This window comes from Parus major, chromosome 5, assembly GCF_001522545.3.
Source record: "Parus major isolate Abel chromosome 5, Parus_major1.1, whole genome shotgun sequence".
NCBI classification, from domain to species: Eukaryota; Metazoa; Chordata; class Aves; order Passeriformes; family Paridae; genus Parus; species Parus major.
The window spans coordinates 28,402,891-28,419,261 of record NC_031774.1 but is presented as its reverse complement, the minus strand read 5'-3'; the positions used below and the strand labels follow the sequence as shown (position 1 = coordinate 28,419,261).

The following is a 16,371-nucleotide window of genomic DNA, read 5'->3' as shown; positions in this document are numbered from 1 at the left end:
TTATTTAACAAGGTAGAACCTGGGCCCTGCCATCACTCTGAGCCAAAGGAAGTGCAAGAACAGCTCTCTGAAGGTGTTTGTCTTCCATTTCTATTTTCTGCCGCTTGTCTCTCTCCTCCTCTTCACCTCAGGTCACTGCTAGTGCTCTGAACCCAGCAAAACTTACATGGGAGAATGAGTAATGGAAAAATGTAATTTCCCTCAAACCTCCTGGCCAATCTTCATTGTTCCCCTCCCTCCTGTTCACTGCCTTATTCTCAGCAAACTGCCTGTGTTTCCAGTGTTGCAGACCGAGTGGAGCTGAGACACAAACTGAACTGTAAATCCTTCCAATGGTATCTGGAGAATGTCTACCCCGAGCTCAAGTGAGTCAGCTCTTCACTTGTAAAAATCTCTGAAGGATTTGGGAGGTGGGTCACAATGCGAAGATGAACCTTGACAGCAGTGGGAAAAAGAGAGACTTATGCTTGCAAAAGGTTTTCTCTTTTTGAGGTTCTTCTTTTTGGTGAGAAACCTGTGTTTTACTGGCTTGTATTATCACAGCTCTGCAAAAGGTCTGTCTTCTGTTCTGCCCCACACAGCTGTCCCCTGGACATGTGCAACAGAGGTGTCTGCAGAGCTGTGGGGTGTAGACAAGTGCCAGAGCACTACACCCCTCCCAGTTCTGACTTGGTCTCTGCCCCTTGGATGCTCTGTCTGGAGGGAGTTGAGCCAAGTAGAACTGGACAGCCTCAGTGCAGAGGTTTGTGTGGTTAAGAAAGGTTCTAAGGAATGCCAGAACCAGCTCTCCCTGTGGCTTCCCCTGCCCAGGGTCAGGACATGGTAGTGTTGTGTCCTTGCAGCCTGGGTAGAGCTGTGATGTTGGCATGTGCAAACCAGCACGTCCTGGCAACACCTCAGCCTGTGGCTAGAGTGAGTGGAAGCTGGAACATCCAGCTGTAGTCTGGCCTGCACGGATCTTCCCTGCATTCCTACCAGTGAGGCAAGAATATGTGTTAGCTGAGGAGAAGACTGAAAAGGGGGGAGAAAGAAGCAGAACAAAACAGTGTGGATATGGCTTTTTTCTGGAAACAGCCTCTTTCAGAATTTCAGAATCATCACATTAAGCTGCTTAGGGTACCCCTAAAGATCCTGGTATGCCTTCTGAAACAAAAAGGTACCAGTCCTCTAAGTTCTCATTTGATTTTTGCCTTCTCCAGTGGATAAGATATTGTTCATTTTCTGTCATATATAGGGAACTCTGTTTCAGTCAGGGACAAATTACACCCTTATAAATGTGAAAGTGCTTTGGACATTTCTGTGTATGAAGTACCATTCAACTCTCATTTTACCTCAAGGATTCCTGAAAAGGAGTTGATTCCAGGAATAATTAGACAAGGAGGAAACTGTCTGGAGTCTCAGGCACAGGATACCACAGGGAATATGTTGGCTGGCATGGGAAACTGTAAAGGGACGGTGAACAATCCTCCTGTCACTCAGGTAAGGCAGGCTTCAGTTTGGCTCTTTCCTCCTGCTCCTACCCTTTTTATTACCTGAATGAAGAAGCATCTCTGGCCTTGGTGGATTGATATGGAGGTGAAGGAAGGAAGAATTTGACCCTGTAATGATTTTAATAGTAGCAGAAAGCAGAAAAAGATGCTGTGCACATCTCTCAAAGCTCTGTTGGCTCAACAGACTCAGCAGTCAGGCATAGAATGTGAAGGTTTTCATCACTCAGAGACAGCAGGCAGTGCTTAAATGCTCAGGGAGTGACACTCATTGAGAATTATTTTGGGGCTGTGCTTGGCTAGTACCCTGGCATGTGGGTAAGAGATTTTTTGGGATCAGAAACAATTCCTTGATCTGCAGATGACTTGACTTGTGCTGTACTGCAGATGTGTTTCAGTATAAAGCACAGAATTTAAATAGTTGACCCCAGTGGCAGTAATGTGGTGCAGTTCTCCTAACTGCAGTGGAGCTGTGGTGGCATATACAAGCTGAAGATCTGCACTCAGACTCTCTGTTGGTGACTGAAAGCAGCAGGGAAGCAGCTTGAGAAAGTTAAGGGTCACAGTAGGGTATTTTATGCCAGGAAATACATACCCACATCTGTTAACTGTTGGAAACTAGTTTGCAGCAGCATTCAGTGTGCCATTTAACCTGACTCATTGCTCTGTGTCATTACCATTTGAAATCTCTGAAACTTAGCACATTTTGTATTTCTTCCTTGGGGAAAGTCTAGTAGTAACAGTGGATTGGATCAGCTATCCATCTAGTCAGAGGAAGGAAAAAAGGAATCCTCTTGTCCTTTATGTATGCTGGTGATATATGGATATGCTTGCATGTGTTTTGCTTTGCTTGACAATCTGTAGGTCCCAGATACCTGTTACAGAACATGTCTGCTGTGTGAAATATGCAGAAGCAGTGGCACATCATGTATGTCAGGGCTCGGGATCCTCCTTGCTTTGTAGGCCTGAATCTGTAAAGTGGCAGAGCAGAGAGTTGTGTGGGATCCAGGGTTAATCAGACACCTCAGACAGTGAGGGGAGCCAGCTGCAGGCTTTGAAATGGTCATGGTGCACCAAGGCTGAGCATAAACTTCTGATCAGGTGACAACTGCTGTGGTAGTCTTCCCAGGGAGCCTTTCATAGGAAGGGAACAAAAAATAGAGGGTTTTTTAAAATATCTGCTAGAGAAAGCTCTCTCTCATCTGATCACTGTTGGGATCCTAATGGAACCTTTCTTTTTCTTATTCCAAAGGAGTGGATATTCAGTGACCCTTTAATTAGACAGCAGGACAAGTGTCTTTCCATTACCTCCTTCTCTACTGGTTCTCAAATCACACTGGAAGCTTGCAATCAAAAAGACGGCAGACAGGTAGGTAATTGTGCACCTCTTTCTAATGCCTTCATTGACACATACCAGTGTTCCTACATCAGTGCAGCCAGCAGGGGCAAACCCAGTGCTATCAAAGCACATTAAAATCCTTTCCATGTTCTGCATCTCCTTCTCTGGTGTGTTCCATAAGCTTGGATGTATGAGAGTGTGTGACCAAGCAGGAAGTGCAGTCTGGGGGTGTCTGCTCTGTCTGGGCCCTTGGCAGCATGGTTGGCTCCAGCTCAGCAGCACCCCAACTTTGCTTCTTGGAGAAGCTTATGTGCAGCCAGATTGGTGCATGGGTGAAACACAGCACCAAAGAGAGGTCGGTGAGGCAACTGCTTTGACATACCTAAGGGAAGGGTGGTGTGTGCTATCATTTGTTTATTTAATTTGAAGTGAGAGAGCTGTGTTCTTTGTGCTGTCTCTGGACATGTGAGCAGACCTTTAAAACCGAGTGCATGCTACTCAGTTACGAAATACTGACTGACAAAGCACCGTATGTTCCACCTGAACTGCTCCCTAGAGGAAAAATACACAGCAGCAATGTTCCCAACAAAATGCAGCTCTCTGACTTATGCTGTTTCCAAGATGTGCATCCCTGATCTGTCAGGACAAATCAGTCATTTTGCCTTACAACATGAGGTAAGGGATGGCCTCTGCTATGGCTGAGGTGCCCTCAACAGAGATGTGATGTGCCTTTTTATCAGAACTGGGCAAAGCACAAAAGGGAGCAACGCAACACTGGCAGACAGCAGACTGAACTTGTTTCATTCCTAGTTCCTGTGCTTCCCTCTACACCAAGAGAGAACAAATTTTCTGTCATCTAAGGCTGTGCTAACTCTGTGCTTTCTGACGTGTTTGTTGTTTTGGTAGCCCAAAGGTAGAAGACAGCTCAGGTTTGACCAATTCTCAGCAGCATCTTCTTTTGTCAGTGCTTTCTAATGCTATATGAGTTCTTAAAATTAGTTCTTCCTGAAAGAAAGCACTCAAATCCAGTCCTGCCCATTTATTGAAAACCTGTGTAGACTTTTCTCTGGAGGCTTGCTTAATGCAGAAATGCCTTGAAGAGTTGTCACCATGAATACACTGGGAAAACTCCGAGTTTGGATTAGTCTGCAAGGGTATCCCAGATGGGCTGTGCTTTCCTGCTCCTTTTTCTTGTTGGCAATCACTCATCCCATTACTGTGTAATTAGGTCACTTAACTTCTCCTTATGTGCCTCGAAGTGTTTTCCTCCCTGGCAGCAGAGAGGACTTTAGCAGCTGCCAAAATCAGCTGTCTTTCCCTGCTTCCTCTGTCACGGAAGGACAAGGGTCCCTCAAGGAGGGTGGAGTCCAAGCTGTATTAGAAGCCAGAAGAGAGATTAATCCACAGTAATACAAGCAGGCTTTTTCTGCTGCTGGAATAGGATTTATTGAGTCCTGATGTGTTGATTATATACAGGGTCATTATAAAGACATACACACACTTAAGGGTGTGAGCTGTTGTTTTCCATTACCTTATGTGAGCAAACTGCACTTATATCAAGGACTTGACCTAGCAGATGATTTAACCAACTGATTCTAAGCAAGAGCATAAGCATTTCAAATAACTAGAGACTGATTTGAATTGCAGCTGCTGTCCCAAGCTGCCTTGCAGCTGAAGGGATAAGGTGGGGCGAAGTGGGAGAAATGCATTTGAATTTTTAATGTAATTTGGGTCGAAATGCGCTTAAATGTTGGGGTCTTTTTTTGTAGTCCCAAACTCCCATTTCAGATTTCTGCTTACAAAACAAATTCTACTTGGAGTGCTCAAGTTTGTTGTGTTCCTAGGGAATGTTGTTATGGTTCTTTCCTTCCATAAACACAACAGTAATTGTTGTTAACACTGACATTAGATTTTAATTAGCTAGAAGTCAGTCATCTTGTAAACCCTTCCATTCTCTCTCCTCCTGATGTTTGAGAGGTTGATTTCCAAGAAAGAGCAAAGCTGGAGGGAACAAATTCCCGCATTTTCCCTACAGCTTGCCTGTCTCCCCATGGATACTCACAGCCCAAAGTGCAAGTGCTGGGGGAGAGCAGTGCTTCCAAACCGTGCATGAGTGTCTCCACTTCTCAGTTCAAGTGGGCTTCTCAGAAGCTCAGAGGAGCTGAGTGGAGGCTGGAGGGAGGGGAGCAGAGCTACTTTGCAGAGCTGGAAATGACAGGCAAGAGCCCTGAGTATGTGATGTGGTCTGAGTGGAGGAGGGTGAGCGTGGGCAGCATGCATCACACACATCACACGTACAATATCCTAAAAGGAGACAGCAGCGTAATGAAAGTCCAGCTTTGAACATCCTTCCTGTCACTGTCATCAGAGATCTGTGGGAAAAGATGTTTGGGTTTTCTGGATGTAGGTTTCATGTCTGTGTCTGAGTCATGAAAAAGCAACATTTCTGACAAAAGCTGGTACATGTGATAGCTTTGGTTTCTAGTGTCCTGGGAGTAGATTGGTTAGATCATGATGACAGCACCAGACAGCTCCTAAAGCTCGTTTCTGCTTTCAAACATACTGAAGCTGTGCCCATGCTACACAGCTGTTCTGCATTAAGCATGTCCCAAGGACAGATAATTTTTTTGTAAATTTTGAGTGCTAGAAAGAGCCCATCTAACATATAGGTAATACTCTAGCAAGAGGCTTTAGAGTATCATTATTCGTGTCTAGAATATTACCTCAAAATAAATCTAGAATTTTGCAGGCAGGAGGATATGAGACAATAGTCACACTTCAGATGAATTTTGGTGCTGTCAGACTCCCTTGGGTTGAAAGAAACCAGAAATGAAATCTATTTGGCAACATGATCCTGTTGATCATTCAACAGCAACAGCTGGCACTGCTAGCAGAAGACCAGCCAAAAGCTATTCTGCATAATCAGAACTAGATTTCAAACCAGATGGATGTTATCCATAATGTTATTTGGAGAATAGCATTTTTAGTTGAATGCACAATAAATTATTGCCTTCAGCTTTGTTTTTTGGCTCTGACTGACAGTAGGAGTGGTGTTTTAATTTGTATTATAGTGAGGACAAATAGAAGGCAAAGTGAGAGTCAGACACTAAAACAAGAGAATGAAAATGAGAAACATTGGCACAGTATTTCCCAACAGAACAAGAAATGCTGAGAAATCCTATTAAACCGCTATATTTCATTAAAATGTTCTGAAGGAATGTGACCTCAGCCTGAAAATGAGGACACAGTTTTCTTGTGAGACAAACACTATTTGAAATCCTGTGTCCCTTGTATGCCATTGGGAATTTTTTCCCACTTGAAGATGAATGCAACTTTATATTGAATATCTGAAAAGGAGTGAAAGCCTGTCTGTTTTGAAAGCACCTGGCTCAGCATCTTCCTGATGCTGATAAGTAGGTAGAACAATACTGGCAATGTGCCATAAGTTGAAAGTAGTTTTCAGGAGACAAGAGTTTCTCTTAGTTGAATGTGATTTAATTTTACAAATTTAAATGCTCAAAGTGCATCCAGTACTTGCTAGATGCTGGTGTGAGCTTTTCCATCTTCTGTCTCTGCTCATATATTTAAAATTTAGTGTTCAAGACCAGATTCAGGCTGCCCATGGCCCTGCACATACACTCAATTACAATTTACAACATCCTTGCCTACTCCAGTTATCAGTGCTCCATACATTTCTGTTTGGCATCTCAGTCCTCATGAAAAAATCCCTGGCCAAATCCATTGTTTCACAGTTAGGATTTTGAGAGAAACTGCCTGGATTACTGTGGGTTAAAAGAGAACTTTTGATTACTTTGAAATACTAGACTAGTGTAAACAATTTCAGCTCCTGTGTATATTGGATAGAAGAAGACTGGCTATTTCTGACTTTTCTCTTAGTTATTGCATGTGGAATGCTTCTATCCAACCACTAAAACTACTTTGAAGTGATAGATAAAAAAGAGGGAGAGAGAGAGATTCACAGAAAAATGGGGGAAATTTTGGGTTGATGCTGGGGAGGAGGATCAAGATACATATTAAAAAAAAAAAAAGAAATTATTTTTTTTCTTCCTCCATCTTCACTCCAAACCTTTTCTGACCAGTAAACTGTATCATCTCCATCTACACAAGAAAAGGAGACCAAAGAGAATTTTAAAGCCAAAATTTCTCAGACTGTGCAATGCCTGTATCTTCTAAAATGTTTCCTTCCAAGTACAGGCCAGTCATAATGTCTGGGTGTAGAAGAGAGGACTCCCTGTAATGTGTATGCAGGAGGTGTCTGCTCTTTCATTTTTTGCTAAAGATGGTCATTATTGCTATCATTTAAAACTTAGTCCAGGCTTCCCCTGTGCTCTGTGGAGAAAGCTGGGCCCTCCCAGAAGTGTCTTGTAGCTTGAACCCCTCCATAAATATGTCACCAGGCACAACTAATTTAGTATCTAAATTAACATCTAACTAGTTTAGACTAAATTGCTCGTTTCTGAGGTGGCTGGCAGTGGGAGATGAGCATCCTATCTCCTGTTGCCATCCATTCCTACCACCCACCCTCCTGAAAAGTCTGAGATAATGATGTGTCCCTGCGAGGCAGGATGCTGGGCTGTCTTTGGTAATCCTGTGGTCTGCAGTCAGGCCTTGTGAAAGGTTCAGGTGAAGTCAGGGGAGTTGCTCTGGTAGCTCATGAAGGGCAGAAAAACATGGTTTCTGATCAGAACAGGTAAAACTCATCATTCTGAAAATACCCCATGCATTTGAGATGAGGAGCCCTACTTTGGCTTGTACTGTTAGTATGCTTTATAACAGCTATATACCTGGCACCCCCCTGCTGCCCAGGTGAGCCTCACCTTCAACTCTCACCTTCTCTCCTCCTCCCCCTTCCCCATCCTTGCCCCACTTCATTTCCAACAAAGGGATCTGGGGTGACTTGACATGCTGGGCTGTCCAGTGGTGTGACTCACTGAGGAGCTGAATGATTTTGTCAGCAGCAGTAGATGTGCTCTGGGGAGTGTTTGTTGGTGTCCTGCTGAGCCTGTTGCTGCAGACTCTCCCTACAGACATCGCGCTGGGTACCTGCTCAGCGTGGACAGGTGCCACAGTAGCAGGGCTCTCATCTGAAGGAATAACATGAGCAAGCCTCCAGTGGTGCTAGTTTTCTTCTGAACAGCGAGGGGGAAGAAGAAAACCAGTGTCTCTTGGTAATTGTCCTTGTCCCCCACCTCACATCTCATAACAGCAGGGTCTTTTGGTGAGCTGTGGGGTGTGTGGGAGACAGAGCTGGCAGGCTTCCTCTGGCACATGCACAGGGGAACGTGGAGACTGAGAATTCACAAATACAGAGAGTGGGGTGGGAGAGTGGAGGGCTTTGGAGGGTAGGTGTGCTTTGGAGAAGGTCAGAGGGCTCTTCACTGGGGAGTCTGTGTCGCTGGGAACACTGGTGGGGAGGCTGTCGTGCAGAGCTAGGCACAGAGCACGGCTTGCCAGGGGAGAAGACCCCCTCCTTTGCGTTCCACCATCACAGCTGCTGCTTTTTGATATTAACTCTTCCTCTGCTCTTTGTAGGGAGGAGGCTGCTGCCAGATGGGAGCCAGATGGCTCTGGGACCTGTGTAGGCAGTGGGTTGCAGCAGCTGGTGAGGGCATTGTAGTGCAAAGACTGCGTTGTATCTTCCTGTCCATCATCACTGCATTCCTCTGCCCCCTTCTCCACTAAAATCAGCTTCTTCCTGCCGCATAAACAGCTCTCCTTTGATGTTGTCTTGTCAAACAGGGCTAGCAATACTGCAAATTGATGCTGCCTCTGGTATTTAGTCTTAAAGAAATAAGTAATACAGGAGCAACAGATTACTCTGGGCTTTGCAACTGCCCTGCCCTCCAAGACACCTAACAGCTTCCAGCCATATGTGAACATAACTGAATATCTTAAACCACACAGCATGTGGCAGTCCTTTTGCTATGCTACCCAAAAATTAAAATGTTTGTAGGTTTTGAGATTGTCCAGATATTGCAGGAAATTTTTTAATTCTCTTTGCATATTATTTTTGCAATACTCTTGAGGTCCATCAGTGTTGTCAAACTGTTTCTTTTTCTTCATTAGTAACATGGGTTAGCCAAAATATCCTCATAATATGCCTAAGCTCTTTCCTGACTGAACACCCAGACCACAATTCTAACTGGGTCATCTGTGTGACTGAAAGGAATGAGGGGAAAAATCCCTGGAGCCTGGACCCCTCAATCTTCTCAGCCTGTTGAGCTCAGCTGTGCCCCACTGGAGATGAATGACACTGCGTCATCTGGCACATCCCAAATCCACAGACTCGTTTCTACTTCTTTTTCTTCATTATCAGCCACAGTGCTCCCAGCTTTGTTTTGATTTATTTTCAAGAAGGGATGGAAGGTACAGCCCTTTCCCAGCTGAATTTAAAATTCAAGGTTAGGATGTATTTTTGTTTCCTGGCAAGCAGCACAGCCAAAGTGGACCTTCAGGAAAGGGTTGTATATGGGACCTTTTGAATTTGATGAAAGAAGAGATGGGGAAACAATGGATAAGAGTGAGATCCAGTAAAACAGTAGGAAGTGTGATTTTTGCTTTCTGTGGACAGGCTGGGAGACATTTCAGTGCTTTGCTCTCTATGGATTGGAAAGCAACCATAGGAGAGTTTTGAGTTTTGTCAGGAATCTGGGTGCCCAGGACAGAGAATGGCCCAGAAACTGTATATACTATATACTATGTATATACTATAATATACTTTTAAAATGGCATTACTTGCTGATTTTTGTGTTGATAGAATGACACAATCACAGAATATGCTGGGTTGGAAGAGACCCATCTGGATCACTGAGTCCAGTTCCTGGCCCTTCACATGACACCCCAAAAGTCACATTGTGTGCCTGAGGGCATCATCCAGCTGCCTCTTGAATTCAGCCAAGGCTTGGTGCTGTGACCACCACTGCTTTCTGTTTTCCTTCTAGATGCTTCTGAGTACCCAGCTCTGTAACTCAGCTAAACACTAACCCTACCTAACTGCAGGTATCATAAGTACAGGAACCCAGTGATGCTGCCCATACCCAGATTTTCGTTTTCCCCACTTGTTGGAATTTACTTGAGATTACCCTCAACTTGAAGTCACAGTTCTGTAGAGGAATGGAAGTAACATGTTTTTTCTGTGTCTTCTCACAGAAATGGAAGATGAAAGGCAGTTTCATTCAACACTTTGTCAGCGGTCTCTGCCTGGAAAACCAGACTGGAAGAGTGGTGACCAACCCCTGTCAAGCAGGTGTACCTGGCCAACAGTGGGAGCTGCTACAAGCAACATGATGGTAGCACAGAGATCTCCTTGTTTCTTTGTGCATGAGACTTTGGGAACAGAGGGGGATCAGGAAGGGAGGAATGGTTCTGTATGTCTGACCATAAATGTTTTCATTGTGCCCATTAGTAAGCCACCATTTCAGCTGAGCACTTGATGTTTTTGAGCTTTTCAGAGAAGAAGCTGAGGATGAGAGAGATCAGGACAGTTGTCAAAATCTTCCCATTTAGTGTCTTAAGTTCTCCTTTGTAGCCTGTGCACAGCTGCACCTAGAGATGGAGGAGGACCCAGCCCAATACTTGCAGCTCTCCCCATCCTTTCCTTTCTCTGCATCCAGAGTCCACAGCCTTCAGTCCATCAGCTTAGGCTGTGCTTGTACAAACATTGGTAGCTCTTTGGCTTCCCTGGCTTTTTGCACTGACATTGTGCATCATTTATGCATATGTTTCTCAGTGAGGACTGGCCAGAAGAGCCATCATGATTAGTGGAGAGGCTGGGAAAGAGCTAACAGATCCTGGGGACAGGTTTGTCACCTCTTTTTGGTGGGCTTATTCCTTCCTCTGCCCACAGTAACTGCCTTACAGTCAAATGTGCTAAGGTTGGGCAGTGCTGACAAAAGAGATTGAAAAGGGACAATCTATTTTACCAGCCTAACCAGGGATTGTTTCAGGGACTTTACCCTGTTGGTCTTCCTTCCAGCTTTTTTTGCGTGGAAGGCCAGCCCTGCCTCCAGGAGTGGCCCAAGCCTGCAGGTTCAGGGTACCATGTTCTGGTGGAGCCAGTCAGAGACAGGTGCCAACACTTGGGGATGTTAAAGCTGGGACTGTCCTCTGGCTGCTGTTCCTGGTGCTACCAGCCACTGCTGCCCACACCAAAGGTGGTGCACAGAGCTGCATGGGCAGCACACACAGGCAGAGCTGCTGCACAAGGCTCAGGCTGGTGGCAGGAGCCACCCAGATCCCCACTGTGAGAGACAGAAGGGTACAGCCCCTAGCTCATAGAAGACTTCTTGCTGCCGGCTGGGCAGGGCCACAGTTCTCATGCTTGTCTCTCCAGCTCTGCATAGCCCCTGTGAACAAAGCCTGGCATGAAAAACCACCCACTCCCTCTGTCTAGTTGCTTTTCCTTCTCTCTTTGAGAAAGATGAGACAAAAAGGCTGGGGTTGCTCTACTTTCAACATCCCTCTCTCTTCCCTGTGAACGCCTTGGGGAGAGCTTAGCTGATGAAGCTGAAACTGCCCCTGCAGAAATGCTGCCACAGTGCAGGCCTGCCCTGAGACACCTCTCCTTCATGTTCTGGAAATACCAAAGACACTGGTGATCTCTAGCTAGGATCCCAATCCTGCTCCCAGTTACCAGTCAGCTCTAGCCATGTGTGGGTTTCCAAACCTGACAAGAGATGCTTACCTATTCTAATAAAGTCCCCACAACCTTAGCTTCTCCCAACTAGATCTGTTAGATTTTGTAAACCAGCTCTTCTTTCCAAGAACCTGACAGGGGAATCTGATGGTGGGACCATCTTCATTAGGCAATTGCTTCCCTGGATCCTTTCTGATCTGGTACAGAAGAAACAGGCTGTTCATTTGGATTCTGAACAGCTGTTTGCTTCTGATCATGTTTGTATCTCTTTTTAATTCTTTCTCTTAGCTTGATATTAACCCAAGCAACTGACAAAAGAACAGATAATGTTCTTCATACACTGCATGTGCTTAGTGTGAAAACTGGACAATGTTTTTTTGTTCTTGGTTTAAAAAACTTAAATCCATCATGTGGCAGGAGCTCTTATATTGTCCCTGCTTCAGTTTGACACCAGATCCCCATCTCAGCACTGATTAGCTAGAAGAATGACCTGCCTGCACTGTGAAAACTCACAAGGGAGTTCCTTTTGATCCTTACAGAATGGTGCAGCTGCTCTTCTGTGTGGAAATGAGGGCACTGGCTCTGCAGTGATTTCTCTTTCCTTGTATAGAGATGCTTTGGACCAGAACCACTGGGGTCAGGAGAGGGCAGAGAAAGAAGGGAAATAGCCTAGGAATGGAATGAGAGCAGGGCAGACTGACCCATTGAGGGGAGAGATGCCATCCTATCAGCTACTGCATTTTTAAACAAGAATATACAAGAGATGGTCTTTTCAGAATAGTATTATTATGCAGTAGGAGACATAAACAGTCAAATTCTTACCTACCTGGGTTGAAAAATATTGATGCAAAGACAGATGAAGAGCCACTGAGCAGGTGCTGTTTGTAAGCTCCATATACAATGAAGTGTGAAAGGGTTTATGTTTGAACATATTTCCATCAAAACACAGCCTAAGTGGACCATCTGACCTCCCCCCATTTCACTCTCCAGCAGCTTGTGTGTTGCAGCTAACAGCATGTTCACTCCTCTACCAGGTACTGCCTCCTTCCTCCCTGCTCCCACTGTGTGTGTGCAGCTTTCTTGCAGTTCCTTCTTCATAACCACTCTGGGACCAGGACCCAGCTCCTCTACAAACAATGCTCCTGACTGCTGCAGACCACAGAAGCTCTGCTTATTTACAGTCTCCAAGCCCTGGGCCAGCCCTCATTCAAAGGGCTCTTGTCAGCATGGTGACTGCTGCCCTTGACTGTGTGTTTGGCTCCCATGCTGGAGGTTGCTGACTGCTCCTGGAGCAGGCAGACCTGGACTAGCTGTGTTGATTTGTGCCTCCCTCCCTAGTGCTGTCCTGGCAGACTGTGACCTGGCATCCTTCTTGGGCTGTAAGCTGGGGCTGCTGAAGATAGGACACCCTCCTCCTTCAGGTGCCCTGGTCTGGGGAAGGAAAGGGCAAAGGTGGACACATGCTAGGTGTCAATAACTCAAATTGCTTGTGGAATTTGGAGTTTCATTTTTTAATTCTACCTGCTTTTGGACATGTTCACCTGAGGTTACCTCCCAACAGTTCACTCTTCTGTCAGCTAAAGCATTGCTTTAGCTCAACATAGACCTCCCCACACATCATCTTTTGGAAGCTGCTGGTTTCCAATGTATTTTAGGACTACCTGAAAAGGAGGTACATTACAAAAAACTGCTGTCAAGTGTGGGCAAACTGAACTTCTTGGAATAAACAAAGTCTTGTTCAAACTCATTATTAGCATACTCTACACTTCCCTTGCACTGAAGGGAAGGAAGAACAGTGTTATCTCTACTTTCTCCCCCAAGGTCCACGCAGTGCCATGTTTTATAAGAGGTGTCTGTTAGGATTTCTAAAAGCAAACAGACTATTTTTCAGTCAGAACAAGCAGCTGCTCACCCTTGTTTTCCTGTTTACTTTAAACAGCCCCCTAGACTGTCAAGACAGAGCATTTGCATTGGTAATACCTTTAAAGAGAGCTGTTACTGTCAGAGCATCCAATGTAATTTCCTGTGCTGTGAACCAATGGGGGTTATTTAAGAGGAGCTGAATCTACTGTTGTACAGAAATCAGTTTCAAAAGGTTTATTTTTCCCATTCATTTGTAAGTTGCACTTTGCCAGATGTAATTTATGTGGAACCCAGATTAGTTCTCCTTCTTCTTCCAAAAAAAAAAAAAAAAAAGCATGTGCCAGAATCTGTTTCATGCCTGGAATAAAATCCATTTTGAAATAAGCGTTTCAGCCTGTTCTTATTCCCCTTTGCTTCCTCTACTGGGAAAGAACATCCTTTCTTGTCTGGTCCCCTCCTCTGTCTCTCACTGGGTTTGTTCCCTGGAAATACATACTCCAGTTCTTTGCATGGGTTCCTGGGTTGCCTCAGGAGGGATGCTGCTGGAGTGGGCAGAGATGCCTCTGGGATACAGTGGTGTACCAGTTCAAAAGGACTGAAAATAGGCTGAAATATTCCTTCCCAGCTGGATGGGGAGACAAGTATCCTTCCTGGCAATTAATGGGCTGACTTATATGCTGAAAGAAATATCTGGGGTTGTGGGGAATTAATTCTTCCTGTTACTCCCTCCTTGATATTTTCCTTAAGCTAGCAGCATGCCTACTTTTTACATAAGCCTCCCAAAGACCTTTCTTCTGCTTCTGGCTTAAGGGCAAAGAAGCATCACCACCCACAGATGCCTCCTAGCAAGTGCATCACTGAGCTTCAAATATTGTGGCTCCCCAAAGAGGCTGCTAAGCTTTTCTAACCTCATATTATTTAAAACAAAAAGAGAGGGGGAGAACAAAAAAGAGAGATAGAAGAAGAAAAAGAGGGGTGGTGGGGAAGTACACTAGCCAGAAATGCCAATTTGGAGACTTTGAGTTTAAAATCAAGGCTTAACAACCTTCCAGTTCACCTGGCAGAGGCTTTTTCAAACTAGGGTCACCTGGGTCTGCCTGTACAGAAAGCAGCTGTGCCAGAGCATCAGTCAAAGGAAGGAGGGTGAAGGCATGCTGCAATCAGCTGATGTGTGGGGAACCACTGCCTATCCATGCTGCCTGATGTTTGAGTGCTGTGGGAACTCAGTAAAAAGGAGAAGAGTTTGGGCTTTCTCCCCTAGTGCTGCTCTTGTAGCAGGACATTTTTGGGCTGTGTCCCTGGAGCCCTACCATGCACACCCTGAGTGATGACCACCAAAGTGCCCTAGAAACCAGGAGGTTCTCAGGCTGTATGATGGCTGGGAAGACTTTTTTTAGTCCTGCCTAGGAAAATGATTTGGTTTTGATCTTCTGAAGAGCCAGACCAGAGGGGTTGGGAGGGAAGGAGAAATGGGTAAGGGCTGGGTTAGCCTCTGAGGAGGATAGGGTCAGACTTGCAGTGGTCTGACACATACCTAAGGTAGAGAAGGCTTTGGAGTAGAAACAGGTGCCTCAAAGGGGAGTAGAACATCATGTGGGAAAAATTATAGGGCTGTAATTTCTCTTCTGAAAACCTAGAAACACCACGTCCACAGCAGTCATACAGCTGGGTCAAATTCAGTAGATGCTTTATCTAAAAAGGAAAATCAATTGTTGTTTTGATTCGTTGCTTGTTTGTTGGGTTTTTAAAATACTCAAATACTTTATTTGAGAATTCACAAAGCAGATTATTTTCTTAGAAACAGAGGTATTCTCCAGGCTACATTCAGTAACAAATACAGGTGCTGAGGGACCATCTTTTTCTGCAGTTTGTTAAAAGGTATTTGCTTGACACAGAGACCTTATAGGAATGTCTATTAATTCTCAAGACCTTCTGCTATTGGGCTGCAGGGTGTGTGGAAGGGGATATCTCTAGCCCTCTAGCTGGAGCTCTTCAGCATTTTAGAAGTACATCCTAAGTTCAGAAGCATCTGGAAACCTGACTGCTGCTCTGCTCTTCCCTCGGGCAAGCATCCTAACATGCTCCCTGCATCCTTTTATTTTGGTCTCTCCTGCTTGGTGAGTGTTCAGACAGGAGCTGAAGAACTCCTGTATCCTTCCCTTTTAGGGGGTCTAAGATTCATCATGACTTGTGAGAACTTTAAACAGAAGCAGAGAAGCCCTGGAGAACTGCAAATACTGAAATTAGATGTTTAGATCTACCTGAAACAAAATTTGTTTTCAGTGTGTTTGTTTTGCTGCTATAGTAGCAGATCATCAGCAGTGCAGTGCCCTACAAAAATTAGCAGGATATTTGCAGTATGCTGTCTTTCTGGCTCTGCTTCTCCAGTGGAGAATTCTCTGCCCATGTGTGGCATCACCTTTCCATCACTCTCCCAGCTGGGGTGCAAGATAGCAGCCATCCCCATTTCTAGGGCTTTGTTTCTGTAAGGTGTTTTGCAAGCAGCTGTGATACAGTCCAGGGCTGTGTTAAAAAATGTTTCTTTGCTGCAGCAAAGGAGTTGCAAAGGAGCCACTGGGCAAAGGGACTGGAGGGAAGTGAACAACTTTCTTGGTTTTTTGACTGATCTGCATCTGTTTGAGAAATGCTGCTTAAATCTCATCAGTGACTGACCAGTTATTAAAACCAGACCAGAGCAAGGTAGTATTTCTGTGCTGAAAATGACACTGGTAAGTGTTCAGACTTGCCTTTTTCAAGACATCCCATCTGAATGGAAATAGCAACTTTTGCTTGACTTACTGGTGAAACTTGTGCTTTACAAATCAGAGTCATTAAAATAAATTCAGTTTCATCTGTACTGCATGGTGGAAAAAAACAAGAACGAGATAAAAGATAACAAAATAATCCACTTGGGACAAAATTGTGTTTTGAATGTGATTTTGGTGGAAACCAGCTTCTCTCTCTTTGATTTCCATGGAAACTAGTCCAGCTTACCATTGCCTGCAGCAGAGCTGATCTTGGCAGTA

General features: G+C 44.8%; 1 protein-coding gene across 2 annotated transcripts in view; it reads left to right on the top strand.

The window, feature by feature from the left end:
- The window catches only part of GALNT16 (polypeptide N-acetylgalactosaminyltransferase 16), a 73,908-nt gene extending 60,423 nt beyond the window's left edge, over positions 1-13,485 (top strand). The window contains exons 12-16 of one of the 2 annotated variants that reach the window (XM_015631993.3): positions 282-365; positions 1,338-1,479; positions 2,740-2,856; positions 9,997-10,136; positions 12,517-13,485. In XM_015631993.3, coding sequence (XP_015487479.1) covers positions 282-365; positions 1,338-1,479; positions 2,740-2,856; positions 9,997-10,134 — 481 coding nt within the window. In that variant the 3' untranslated portion in view covers positions 10,135-10,136; positions 12,517-13,485. Of the gene's footprint in view, positions 1-281; positions 366-1,337; positions 1,480-2,739; positions 2,857-9,996 lie in introns of both variants that reach the window. The other variant, XM_015631992.3, reaches the window with a different exon arrangement.
- Positions 13,486-16,371: the final 2,886 nt, after the last annotated feature.